A 14,423-nucleotide genomic window follows, 5' to 3' on the forward strand; every position below is an offset into this window, starting at 1 on the left:
TCACTTATCTATCTCAACATCCTCATCTCCGCTACACTCATTCTATGGGTATGTTGTTTCTTGACCGCCTAACATTCTGCCCTGTAAAGTAAAATTGGTCTCACAACTGTCCTATAACTTGCCGTTCCGCTTCATTGGTACGCAGAGATCACATAACGGCGACATGAAATCATTCCCCCATATATATATATATATATATATATATATATATATATGGGAAAACACTACGCAACGCCTATAGGCGAAAATGAACAGTGATTTTGCCTACCCTCATCACCGTCCAAAGTTCATCTCGCAGTCACGATTGTCCAGTAGTGTTTTATTTTTCATTTTTTTTCTACAAATCGGAATGACCAGAAATTTGGAAGGTCTATTCATCAAAAATAGAGGAATCTTCGAAAAATATAAAAAAATATATTTTACATGGAAAACATTGACCAAAATGCTTCTGAAAAGTTTCGGGGGTATTTTAGTCAATTTTGATTTCGCGGATAATTTTTTTTATATTTTTATTAGATGGGTCTCAATAATATGTACATATCCTCCGAATTTCAGGTCATTCCGATTTGTAGAAAAAAAAATGAAAAATAAAACACTACCAGATAACTGTGACCGCTAGATGAAATTTAGACGGTGATGAGAGTAGGCAAAATCACTATTCATTTTCGCATATAGGTGTTGGGAAGACTTTTCCATATATATATATATAAAAGACTACAAAACGCCTATGGGCGAAAATAAATAGTATTTTCGCCTATAGGCTCGACGTCGTCCAATTTTTTCGGACGGCATCGATTAAAGACCGTCACAGACTTAAGCAAATTTGAAACAACAAATATGTGGGGACTACCACAGTTCCTGTAGGTCCATGGCAGTTTTTAGGCAAAACCGTCACGGACATAGCATGTCCGTGATGGGGGCGAAACACTGTAGCACTTCTGTCACACCCCAAGAATTTACAATACTGAAATTTCTGAGATGTGACAGTCAAAACATATATACATCTCTTGATAGGACATATTTACACTGACGAATTCTTACAAAGTAACAAAAAAAAAAAGTTTAAACACAACTACATTATCTTCCAAAGTTGCCCTTGACGAGTACTCAAAATGAATCCGTAGTTATCCTGAAAAAATGTTTACCATAGTTTGATGAGTTTGGCTACTCAGTAAGTGATCATCATAATCCTAAAAATAATCACGATTGAAAGATATCAATATTTTCCAAAATGAGATCTATTAACAGAAATGCATCAACAGTTTCACTTTCAATAAATGTGTAATTAAGTATAATCCGTGTAATTGAAATGCTTATAACACTTTTAACGGCAGTACATAATTCAAAGGATTTCACAAAATACCCTACTGGCGTCCCAAGTAGGTCACCTATATACCCCATCAGCGTACTGATGGGTCCACTTAATCCCTATCGGCGTCCCAGATAGGTCCACTTAATCCCTGCAGGTCCACTTATACTTCACCGGCGTACCGGATGAGTCCACTTAATCCCTATCGACGTCCCAGATAGGTCCACTTATACCTCACCGGTGAACCGAATGAGTCCACTTGCATACTTAAATTATTTCTAAATCTCTTTAAACATTCGAAAGCAGCAATATCATGCACTCAACATATCACTGAAACCATTAATATGAATTTCACTTAAACCATTAATAACAGTCACTCTCTATAATATTTCAAAAATAACCAATCAAATATTTTGGGCTCAAATTTAAAAAGGTAGCAGTTTGTAAAGGCATTCTAGCATAATTGTCAATTTAATATGTATAGAAAAACTCTTATAAAAATTCAAGAATACGGAATTATCACAATTTATGGAATATCAATTCACAAATAAACATTTCACAACTAAACATTTCACAACAATACTATGATCAATTGCAAAAATGTCAATTTTTAAATAATAAGGCAGTCATTTGCACATGAATTTTACAATGTCTAAATATTCAAAACAGTAGAAAGAAATATCACAATTTTACTAAAAGCTGAAATATCACATTTATTTCTAACAATAGGCAAGAAAAATAAATAAATTTATTTTTCTAATTTACAGCATTCAAAATTTCTAACATAGATAAAATATCACAATTTTTATTAAAAAGATTATTTTTCAAGATAATGAGGTCACGTGCGCATAAAATTTATCGCGCCTAAAATTCATGATAATAAGCAGAAATAATTATTTCATTTTATTTTTAAAAAGAATGGATTATTTTTCGAGACAATGAGGTCACTTACACATAAAACTGATAACATAAAGATCCTAGACGGAAATACCACTATTTATTAAAAATAGACTATTTTTCAGAAAGACGATGTCACTTACACACAAAACTTATAAAATAAAGATCCTGGACGAAAATATCACTATTTATTAAAAATAGACTATTTTTCAGAAAGACGATGTCACTTACACACAAAACTTATAAAATAAAGATCCTGGACGGAAATATCACTATTTATTAAAAAACAAACTATTTTTCAGGAAGACGATGTCACTTACCCACAATTATTTGAGAGGGAGCTTCCGATAAAAAAATTCGGTTCGAGAGAGAAGTTCACTGTGTTTCGACCAAGGAGAGAGATCTCAAAATTTTGTTTTAGGGTGGGAGTGCTCACATCCCCTATTTAAATTCTTATAACGTATTATTATATTGTTTTATTACGCTCTACCTCATACCTGAGGTGTCGCGTTAAAAGCAGACTTTTATCGTACGAAAACTACGTCCGCTAAAGGACGTTGCCAGCTGCAAGCAGCAAGAGGCAAAAGCAGGCAAAAGAAAAAAAAGTAAAGGCAAAGGCAAATCTTTTGAAAATAGTGATGGTCCTCAAGGACCATCATATTCAAACAGAACATCACCTATTTAAAAGCATATTTTCTCCTTTTTTTTTTTTTTTTTTTTTGAAATTTTAGGATTGTTACAACTTCGCTTGTAGGCGTTTATATATATATATATATATATATATATATATATATATATATATATATATATATATATATATATGGACGTGGTTAGCATGCGGCCAAGCCCGCATGTAGATATGCGGGCCACTTAATAAATTTATTTTTTAATATATAATCTTTAACATGGAGATCATGAATATGAATAAATAAATAAATTTAGAAAACTAGAAATAAAATAATAATTATATTAAAAAAACATTTGGACCATTAGTTTCAACTGTTTTTAGATGGACCACCTATTTGCATCCATCTTTAAGATGGATGCTTGATAGAGAGAGAGAGTTCTCACTAGAGGAAGATGGAAGGCCAAAATATGGAGATGGAGTGATGAGAAAGGGCGGTGGAAAGGAAGGCTACGTAAATTTAGGGAGGGATCAACAATTACATTAAATGCCCTTTTTTAATTTGAGAAGGAAGAATACATTGATGTAATTTTATTTATTTTAAGGGAAACTCACTGTCCAAATTTTGGGAGTAGACTTTTCTAAAATCACTATTAGAATGTTGAATTCTAGAATAATATAACTAACTAGCTAACTAACACACACACGCACAAAAGTCTTGCCATGAATTGGCCAAAGCACCGAAACACATCCTTTCCATGCCAAAACAGAGAAGCCTCAAAAGCGAATCTGATAAGGGTCAGGCATTCACACAATCTGTTTATGCAATTTGAATAATGTATTCCATAAAGTGACCTTTTTAACAATTTAATCAATTAAGAAGAAAAAGAAAAGAGAAAATAGAGATGCATGAGTTAACTGATGTTGGGCACCTCAACAAATAAACAACCTAATAACTTCAGATGTCAGAATCTAGGTTATAGAATGAATGGATTGTTTAGCTCCTTTAGTACAAAATACCAAACTAACAACCAGGCTGTTGAAAAATCCTGGTCATAAATAACAAAAATGGAGCTTGTTTTCAATATCTTATGGCAACTTTTCTAATAAAAATATGAGATGGCAAAAAATGTTGGTCAATCAGTAATTGCTTTTCCTATCTCTTCATATGGATCTTGCAAAAAGTTTTAAAATTGATGAAAAGGAAACAAATAGATTATAGACGGATTGATTGAAATATCATACAAAACCTTTAGGTATGTTTAACTGCCTATGGCTTGCAGCACCAGCAGCCAGTTTCTCAGTCCTGCAGCAAAGGTACCTCCCTGAAGGATAACAAAAACTTGTCCTCCGAAGAATGGGAAGCTTATGAGAATCCTTACTGTCAATTTCTTTTTCAGACCCAGCCTGAATTTCAGAGTGGCAAGTCAACAATTTGAAGGAGATGCAGATTAAAATAATCGCAAGGACCAAAATCAGCCCAATCCCCATGATTGCCAAAGCCCACCCCAATGGAAAATGTGAAGACCGACGCTGGAAAACCACTGCAAAAACACGTTATACAAAAATTGAGATTTCTCTTCTAAATAACCACATCCAAGCAAATCCACCATGGAGATAAATTAGAAAAAGACTAGATAAGCGTCAAAACATAAACAGCATAAATGACTAATTAGGAAAGTGAGGAAGCATGCCATCTATCCTTGGACTACTGATAGCCATAATCTATTTGGGTTTGTGACCCTCCAATGAAATGGACAGTGATGGAGAGAGTGGGACCCACTAGATTAGTAAATGATCCAATGTAGCTCCTACTCTCCATCATTGTCAATCATTACATAAAATACTCATGGCCCAAATGGACTATGGTTTTCCATAGCCCACTGGACAACAGTATACTTCCCCATAGGGAATATCCCCAGGTATAGAGAGTTCATGTCCAATTTTGATAATCATAACTACATGTGAGAGAGTGAGGGCATCAATGAACTCATACATAGGAAAAATCATGAATAAAGGCATCAAAAATTTGGACAAAGGATACCTGAAGAAGTAATAACTGATGGCGAAGGAGCAGGAGATGCATTTGTAAGCATGGAATATGGTTCACCAGGAACTAGCAAAACAAATTGTGCTGCATTAGCCCATCATCCATGGTGCAGCCTCACAAACATTAGCTGAAACTGGTAATTCCCACTACGTATGGATAAATACTGCCCAACTGGAATAAATAAAATATACCAAACAGGTTGAACTGAATCAAATAGTAAAAATTGTCCACTTTTTGTTAGTGTCGAAGGAAAAGAAACACTGACTATATGCATAAATTAGTTGTTAAAACTAATCTCTTTTTAGTTGTTAAAACCAATCTCTCTCTCTATATATATAGGGTTGATTAGGAAGGAATATAAAAGATCAATTCTTCAGTTAAAAGGAATTTGAATTCCCCGATTTTCACACATATACCAGTTCCGGCCGTTGAAATTGGACAAAGTTCATCCAACTAGAGTAGAACCCATGATGCTGATTAAAACCATAAGGGCAATATGTGGAATTTCACATGCTAATTTGTGGATAACCTCGTCATAATAGAAAAAGTTAAAGAAGAAAGATTCTTCATTTGTAATAGAGAAAAACCTCATCCTGATGTCTTTGGCTTAGATGGCAATAGCTCAGTCCAACCAGTCAAATGACAAGTCACAGACAATGGCTAAGTAAGTGACATGGTTTGGCCCAACTAATCTACAATATAAACCAGAATTTACATTAACAACTAGTACCGATACTAATATACTATACATCTGTTAATTATTTCAAATAATTTATATGCTGCTAATTCTATTATTTTTGTAGTATGAGAAGAGCAAATTTTGAAGATGATTTTTTTTCTCCCCCATAATGCAAGCTTCCCTTGTCTAATCACATCAAATATTTCAAAGACGTAACCAAACCTCAAATCACCAGTAATTTGTACACCAATACATCTATGGTAAACTGCAAAATGTTTAAAATAGAGAGAAAATAACCCAAATATGAGTTGGCAACTCAACTATCGCACTTTCCCCTTGCATGTTTTCATATTAAACCCCAAATGGTAATGCAGTGAGCGCAAACCATTCAAGACCCTGTAAGTTCAAAAAATCTTGTATATAAAGATTATGGGCTGCTTGATCATCTGACGCAAAGTAACTTTGATATTTCACACCATAACCACAAAAGAAATAAATAAATAAATGAGTGTTTCCCAAAACAGTGACAATAATGCCATATATGAAAAAGATGATGGCAGCATCACCATTATTTGTGAATTAACGCTCTTCTGTAATATGTCATCATAACTAGCGAATCATCCAATTCCAAATGAAATAAAACAAAAAGAAAATTTTAAATCAGGGCCCCAATCACAAATGTTAAAGCCAAAAATTCCATTGAGATCAACCTAAAGGAATTTATTCTTTGTTATAAAAATAGAAAAAATTCAGCCTTCTTGTTAAAGAAATGGCCAGATTGCAGCTAGAATTAAGCAGATAAGGACCCAGTAACCCAGAGTTTGGAGGATAAATAAATAAATTAGACTAGACACTTTTTCAAAGCATAAATAGTCAAAAGACATATTCAGCCAAATTTTGAGAAATGGATCCAAGTGGAGCAAATTTTTTTTATCATAGTTGGACTAAAATTTGAGAGTTTTAAACAATTCAGTAAATCTCAATCAATCTCAGCAGCAACACATGGTTACAAAAAAAAAACCTACATAGAAATTGTTCATAAAAACTCTTTCGCCATCAATAATCTCAGATTGTGCCTAATTCCAACCAACACACAAACCACAGTCGTCGTTTTCCTCACATTTTCCAAATAACTACAGTAATATTTTAGTCAAGTCGACATCTAAGAAAAATTCATGCCACCCAAATGTGGTTTATCAATTTCACACTCAAATTTCCTAGCCATTTTAGTATTCTTCAACAATTAAAGTGGGGGACGAAAAAACTTTCTCTGACCTCAATTCAATGGCCTGACAGAAACCCACTAGAGAGAGAGAGAGAGAAGAGAGAGAGGTTAAGTGAACCCAATGATAGAGTGTATGTATTTGACTAACTTTCAATTAAACTAGTCAGCAATGAGAGAGAGAGAGAGAGAGAGAGAGAGAGGCCTCAATTGACGGCCTGAAACAAGGGGTATATGCACCCAACTATGAGAAAGAGATAAAGAGTAAGTACAAGAAAAAAACGAGGGGGAGAGGGGGGGGGAGAGCGTAATTAACTGACCTAAACTCAGGGGCATATTCTAAAGACTGAGAGAGAGAGGGGGAGAGAGAGAGAGAGGGACAGAGAGAGATGGAGAGAGGGAGAGAGAGAGGGGATTAACGAAATTGAATCCATCGGACTATAACAAACAAGCGAGGTAGTGATTAATGAGTATAGAGAGTGCCAGTAATTAACTAATCTGAATTAACTATATATGGGTTACATAACTGAAACATAGTAAAGAGAACACGGAAATCTGCAATATACTAACCTGAATTCATGGCTATGTAGCAAACCCAACATTGAGCCCAGAGCGAGAGAGAGCGAGAGAGATTAACTATGCTGAATATATGGCAACGCAAAAAGCCCAACAATTTTTGAGAGAGAAAGAACACCGTAAATCGACAATCTTTATCCAGAATTCAGAGAGGCATCAAACCCACCAATGGACAAAAAGAAAGAGGAACCTAGATACAGAAAACATATAGAGAGAGAAACCAAACACAAACTTAACCAACCTGAATTCATGGGTATGTAGTAAACTCTCCCAACCGTCAAAACACTCGGATCGTCGATCCCATTCACCATCTCAATATCGCCCATTCCAGCTCCAAACCTGCTCGATAACCCCTCCAATGTGTCATCCTCCATTAAAGTATAGCTTAGAAGATAATTCCATACACCACCTGAGCACCCACACGCCAATCTCAAACCCACCACTGCCCCCTCTCGTGCTGGCCTTCCATTATTTGCCAACACGGCAAGCCCACCATATGCCTCTGAAACTTGTTCATAGACTGTTCCTTCATTTTTAGGCACCGTAAAAGTGGTCATGGCCAAGTATTCATGGCGACGGGGATCACAAGAACAGTTCTTTTTTATGTAAAAGAGTTGGTGGTTATCAGAGGTCGGGGCTTGGTCCACAGAGATGTCTTTTGGCAACGCGTCGAACATTGATTCGATTAGGGCTAGGGTTTGAGTTGGGATTAGAGAGAGAGGGGGCCTAAAGGCGAGGAAGGAGTTGCAGGTACGTGTGGTGTCTGTGCAGTTCAGGAGAGAGGAATTGGAGGCAGAGGAGGAAGGGTGGAAATGGAGGAATAGAGAGAGAAAGTGGAGTAGAGAGAGAAAGAGGGGTTTTGGGGGGAAAGTAGCCATGGGAGCTGGTTCAAAAGAGAGAGAAGGGAGGTGGGTTTTGCAGGGATTGGTGGTTCAGATAGAGAGAAGGCTAGAGAAAGAAAGATTAGGTTTTCAGTGTAAGGGAGAAGCAACGAGAAGTTGGAGAGGGAGAGACAGTAGGGGTTGAGGAGAGAGAGGAGAAAGGCCTTGGGGTTTCTAGAGACGATTGGTGTGTCAGTTTGGTTTGGGAAATGTGCAGCAGAGGGACTCCATGAATGTAAAGAGAATGTAACATTTGAGCTAGAGAGAGAGAGAGAGATGGGGATTTTAGAGAGAATAAATAGAGGTGAAGAATTGAGTTGCAGAGAGCCAGAGAGATGTTTAGAAGTTTCTCTCTCTAAATTCAGAGAGAGTTTCTCTCTCTAAATTCCTCTCTCGTAATCTTTACCAGAGACAGAATGGTAAGAGAAAACGCGGGAGATAAGATTTTTTTGGAGGGACGCGGACGAAAATGTCCTCGTGATCTTCCAGTAATTACGAAAATATCATCAACGCCCAAAAATATCAGAAATTTGAAAATGACCCCACCTCACCAGCTTTCATTTTCCTTCTCATTTTTGGTGGTGGAAAACAATCTACGCGTGAATTTCTATTCATTAGGGTCCCAATTTTGGAAGATTTTGCCCTTTTTTTTAACTTTCATTTTAGCATTTTGGATGTTGCATTCTATTCAAAATTTCATCTTCTTGATAATTATTTAATTTGTGAATTTATCATCTTCCCTTTCTCCATGAAGGGAGAACATGGCAATTGAGTAGAAATACCATGTTTCCTACAAACTCTCTTTTTATATGTTTCTGATAAGTTCAGTACGCAAGGATTAGATTTCTTTATATTTGAGTTCGATCTTGGTTTAGTTTCATGCTAATTCTGTAAAATAAAGAATTTTATGTGTGAATCAATGAGTTTTTTTTATAAAAAAAATTTGCCAGCCGACCTGACTGATAAAAGATCTAAATCCAGAGGCGACCTTAGAAATCACTCCCTTTTTAAAAAAAAAGATCTCAATGTCGTACATATTGCAATTTGTATGCTTAGTCATTTCAATTTCTCTAAGGTTCAAATGCAATTCACCTATTTCTAAAGCTAGTGTTTTGAAACCTGGATTGGCATTGTGAACTGCTCACCTACATATGTATGTCGAATCATTGCGTCAACAATACAGATGGGTCTCGAAATGATGATTAAAACATTTAAAATAATTAAAACAAAATAAAAGAAAAAATGGGAGGTTATGAGGGTGGAGATCTAAAGGCACTTGAGAAAATTAGATAAAGAAGAAAAACAAAGGGTCCGAGGGGAACTAAGTCAGGGCCTGTACCATCCTGAAACTGTTTCGATCCCAACCCATTCTCCTACAAAATATCGAATGAATTGAAAATTGTCGGGTTTTAAAATACTGTTAAAAACACTTATTGTTGTAAATTGGATCGTGCAACGTGGGTAGTCATAGAAAATATTCAAGAGGGGAATAATGTTTTGGCCATTTTAGGAGAGAGAAAGTTGGGGGAAAAGAAGTGACCCTACAATACTACAAATGAAAGAGAGAGAGAGAGAACTGGGCCCAGATGAGTTGATTGATAATGGAGGCGAGCCAGAGTGAACAGGCTGCTTTTTTTGTACGTGTCCTTCCTCTTAAGTGGGCCCATTTGGCATTATAAAAAGGGTATCAAATTAATCGCCGATTACTCGGGGACACAAATTGCATAACCATTTTTTAGCTCAAATAATGTACACCCCCTCTCTCCCCACCCATCCCTCAAACATTATTTTTCTCTCCATGTTATCTCCCTCCTGTGAGTGGTATAAGCCAAAACGTGCGATAGTCCTGCGGGGGTATTCTGTCTATTTACTCCCTAGAGTAAAACCTTATCCTCGATTAATATTAGGACCCAAATTCTGGGGATATAACCTCTTTAATTCATAAATCAACTTCGATAATTAAAAAAAAAAAAAAAATTCAGTGCACTCTCTATGTACTTGAAAAATTAATGTCTCGAGATTGAACAAAGGCCATGAAATTTTAGGGGGTGAGATCTATAGGTTAGAAAACTCAAATTCCTTTTTTTTTTTTTTTTCAGAATAATCATGTAGTTATTCTTAGGTAATTATAAAAATTTAAGATTGAAAACACTCCTCCCAAGTAGGTCTTTTAACCTCGTGAATAGATGCACCTAATTGCTCCTATAGGAGCATAGTAGAGATTGGATATTAGGAGACTATTTATTTTTAGTACAAAGTGGTCACAATCATTTTTAGTCATATAACCTAAAATCCAACAAAAAAAAGTATTTTACAATATTCAATAAATTTTATTTTGAACTTTGTGTTTAAACAATGACGCATCCCCGACCACATGATATCCAATCTAACGATCAATGATGATTGTGACCTCTTTGTATAAAAAATAAATTGTCTTGTTATACATTTCCTTCCACCAAATGTTTGAATTCACATTCACAGTTTTATCTAGACGTTGGACATGCTCTTATTTTTATGTGCCCTCTCTGTCTGCTTGGGTTTAGGAAAACAGATACACGTCTCTGTCCCTCCCTTCACACATAACAACACCAGTCCTTTCTAATTATTGTTAAGCATCTTGAGCATATAGAACACCAGAAACCATGTAGCACTTCATTAGATGTCTACTCAGTTCCCAAATAGTTGTTAATAAATCAAGTCAAAACATCCATTCATGGCAGCCAACTGGTCGGGCCAATCTTGCCCTAGTCCAGCCCAAGTCTATTAAGATGATTCACAGTTAGTCGAGTTCAGGGCCTAAGATTGGCTATCTCCATAAACCTCGATCAGTGAATAGAATTACCGATGGTTGAGCCGTGCGGCGATAAAAAGATAGCCTCAGCTTGTCATAGATGGCGTCAATCAGAGCTGCCATGGCATCCCTACTTAATATTCAATGGAAGACTAACTTGTACAACATGTGAGTTGCAGGCAAATGTGGGAGAGGTTTGAGTAGGCCGAAACAAGAATTGCGCTATTGGAAAGAGTTGCACCCTAGGTCAGGGCCAGCTCAGTTCAACCTGGCCCAGCTCTATGGGGACTAGTGTCAGGGCTAGCCCAGGTCAGTGCCATTCCATTGCCAGCCCTACTATTACTCTCATTTTTCTCCACTACCATCTTATAATCTCCTTTTCTCTCTCGAAATTCCCCATTCCCTGACCAATTCCAGTACCCACGCTCTCTAATAAATCAAATTAACAAAACCACGTTTATATCATAGTTTTACGCCCCATTTCAATGTCTTGAGCTTCAATTTCTTTTAAGAAAAGTTATCAAAATTCTTATAAGAGATGTGCTATTTAGGGAAAAGTTTATATGAGGTATCAATCAGATACCATTGAAGTAAGATGCACTTCAAAAATTCTCTAGAAGATAGTGTTCCGATGTTGGAAAACCTCCAATTGATCCGTTTGACCAAGAGATGTATGGATATGACAAAAAAAAAAGAATTTAAAGTCCAAAAAAAATAATACAGCTTGTAATAAGTTATCTTGACGGTCTATTTTCAAGATTTTTAAATATTTATAGATTTGCTTGATTTATACTATTTTTAAAATTTTAATTTTCTATTTGGGATGAAAATAGATTTCAAGTCACCATATGTTTCTGACACTAGAGCTTCATCTTTGCACAAATTTAGAGGTTATTCTTGCTTCTATATCATAAGGAGGGTGCCTTATATAAACCTCACCCGTAACATTTTATACAAATTTGACACTATTCCAAACTCATGATCATGTGTCTTTTGATACGTATTTCAAAATTATATCAAACTATATTGGTAAATTGTTGAATAGTTCATTTCAAATAAGTATTTTGATAAATTTTCCTTTTTTATTTACTGCAAACACTTGAGTGGCATTTGCCTCATAGCACTACAGTAGCGAATAAAGGTGCACACCACCCGTTCGAGAGTCAAGACCAACACTGGGGCAGTTGTGCTACTATATGAAAAAACACATTCATCCAAATTAGGCTTGGCAGCCCCGTTCTTAAAAGATTAGGGCATAAGTCAGAAATTATTGACTGATGGTCGGGCCAAAACCACAAGAAGGCTAGACAACCAAGCTTCTTTTTTCCTTTTTTTTTTAATTTGAGTCTATTAGGCTAGCCTCCACTAGGGGCTTTTCAAACCGATTCGGGCAGAGGCGGGCCAACCAGGCCGGTCGCCATGTCGGGCCAAAACCACAAGAAGGCCAGACAACCAAGCTTTCTGTTTTGCTGTTTTTTTTTTTTTTTTTTTTTTTTTTTTTTTGAGTCTATTCTGCTAGCCTCCACTAGGGGCTTTTGAAACCGATTTGGATAAAGGTGGGCCAACCAAGCCAGTCGCCAGGTCGGGCCAAAACCACAAGAAGGCCAGACAACCAGCTTTTTTTTTTTTTTTTTAATTTGAGTCTATTAGGGTAGCCTCCACTAGGGGCTTTTCAAACTGATTCGGGCAGAGGCGGGGCTACCAGGCCAGTCGCCAGGTCGGGCCAAAACCACAAGAAGGCCAGACAACCAAGCTTTCTGTTTTGCTGTTTTTTTTTTTTTTTTTTGAGTCTATTAGGCTAGCCTCCACTAGGGGCTTTTCAAACCGATTTGGATAGAGGTGGGCCAACCAAGCCAGTCACCTGGTCGGGCCAAAACCACAAGAAGGCCCGACAACCAAGCTTTTTTTTTTTTTTTTTTTTAATTTGAGTCTATTAGGCTAGCCTTCACTAGGGGCTTTTCAAACCGATTCAGGCAGAGGCGGGCCAACTAGGTCAGTCACCAGGTCGGGTCAAAACCACGAGAAGGCCAGACAACCAAGCTTTATGTTTTGCTTTTTTTTTTTTTTTTTTTTTTGAGTCTATTAGGCTAGCCTCCACTAGGGGCTTTTCAAACCAATTCGGATAGAGGCGGGCCAACCAGGCAAGTCGCCAGGTCAAGCCAAAACCACGAGAAGGCCAAACAACCAAGCTTTTTATTTTTTTTAATTTGAGTCTATTAAGCTAGCCTCCACTAGGGGCTTTTCAAACCGATTCGGGCAGAGGCGGGCCAACCAGGCCAGTCGCTAGGTCGGGCAAAAACCACAAGAAGGCCAGACAACCAAGCTTTCTGTTTTGCTATTTTTTTCTTCTTTTTTTTCTTTTTTTTTTCTTTTTTTTTTTTTTTGAGTCTATTAGGCTAGCCTCCACTAGGGGCTTTTTAAACCGATTCGGATAGAAGCGAGCCAACCAGGCCAGTCGCAAGGTCGGGCCAAAACCACTAGAAGGCTTGACAACCAAGCTTTTTTTTTTTATTTTTTTAATTTGAGTCTATCATGCTAGCCTCCACTAGGGGCTTTTCAAACCGATTCGGGGCAGAGGCGGGCCAACCAGGCCAGTCGCCAGCCCTAATCCAAATATGGGCTGGTATCACACCCTTAATAATTAGTGACCGACCATTTTACTTAATGAAATATCGTTAAGGGTGGACGGTGGAGATTAAACAAACACATGCAAATGTACATTTCAAGAATAACAGCTTCTCTCCACCACTGGATGTGGATGCTTAAAGGGTGCACAAGCACTGCTCATTGGTTCGGATTGAGTATCTAATATCATCCAGTAGCCAAAAAAAGAGTTTTGTATTTTATTTTTTAATTTTATTTGAATATTTGGGTTATATATATATATATATATGACTTATGAAATAAAAATATTAAAAAATACTAAAAAAAATGAGCAAAATACCCTTCAAATAATTTAAAGGTATATTTTGATCAATTTTTTGTTTTAAATATTTTTTTATCATTTTTATTTGATTCACCATAAAAAAATACATATATATAAATAAAAATAAAAATAAAATACAAAACTTTGTCGAAGCCGTTGGATGTGGACATGTTTAATCTAAACCATTGAAAAATGTTTGTGCACCCTTACCCCGTAATGTGGATTAAAGAGTTTCACATAATCGCCGATTACTTGCCTAAAAAAAAGAATTGCCGATTCTTTGAACTCCCGCGATTCACATTGGAGAATACAACTGTAATTCCACGAGGTTCCAACTTCCACACCTGGAAAGAAAGCCTGGAATGTAAATAATTATTTTTAAAAAGGTTAAAAGCGTTTCAAGTTAAATAATAATAAAATAAATGAAACATGGTTTTGCGTTGTATGCATTGGAAAAAAATCATAAA

The 14,423-nt window shown here is 36.4% G+C and overlaps 1 protein-coding gene across 3 annotated transcripts in view; it reads right to left on the minus strand.

The window, feature by feature from the left end:
• LYK3 (protein kinase family protein / peptidoglycan-binding LysM domain-containing protein) overlaps positions 1-8,657 on the minus strand; it is a 14,862-nt gene extending 6,205 nt beyond the window's left edge. For 2 of the 3 annotated variants that reach the window (XR_016055700.1, XM_088867022.1), the window contains exons 1-3: positions 7,600-8,657; positions 4,876-4,947; positions 4,082-4,375 (exon numbers count right to left, since the gene is read on the minus strand). Coding sequence is in view for 2 of the 3 variants with exons in the window: in XM_088867022.1 (XP_088723148.1) it covers positions 4,082-4,375; positions 4,876-4,947; positions 7,600-8,236 (1,003 nt within the window). In the remaining variant the exon portion in view is untranslated. Of the gene's footprint in view, positions 1-4,081; positions 4,376-4,875; positions 4,948-5,468; positions 5,574-7,599 lie in introns of those variants that run through there. The other variant, XM_088867023.1, reaches the window with a different exon arrangement.
• Between the last annotated feature and the right edge of the window lie 5,766 nt (positions 8,658-14,423).

Source organism: Amborella trichopoda, chromosome 5, assembly GCF_054954075.1.
Source record: "Amborella trichopoda isolate Santa Cruz 75 chromosome 5, AtrichopodaSantaCruz75HAP2 v2.0, whole genome shotgun sequence".
In the NCBI taxonomy this organism is placed as follows: Eukaryota; Viridiplantae; Streptophyta; class Magnoliopsida; order Amborellales; family Amborellaceae; genus Amborella; species Amborella trichopoda.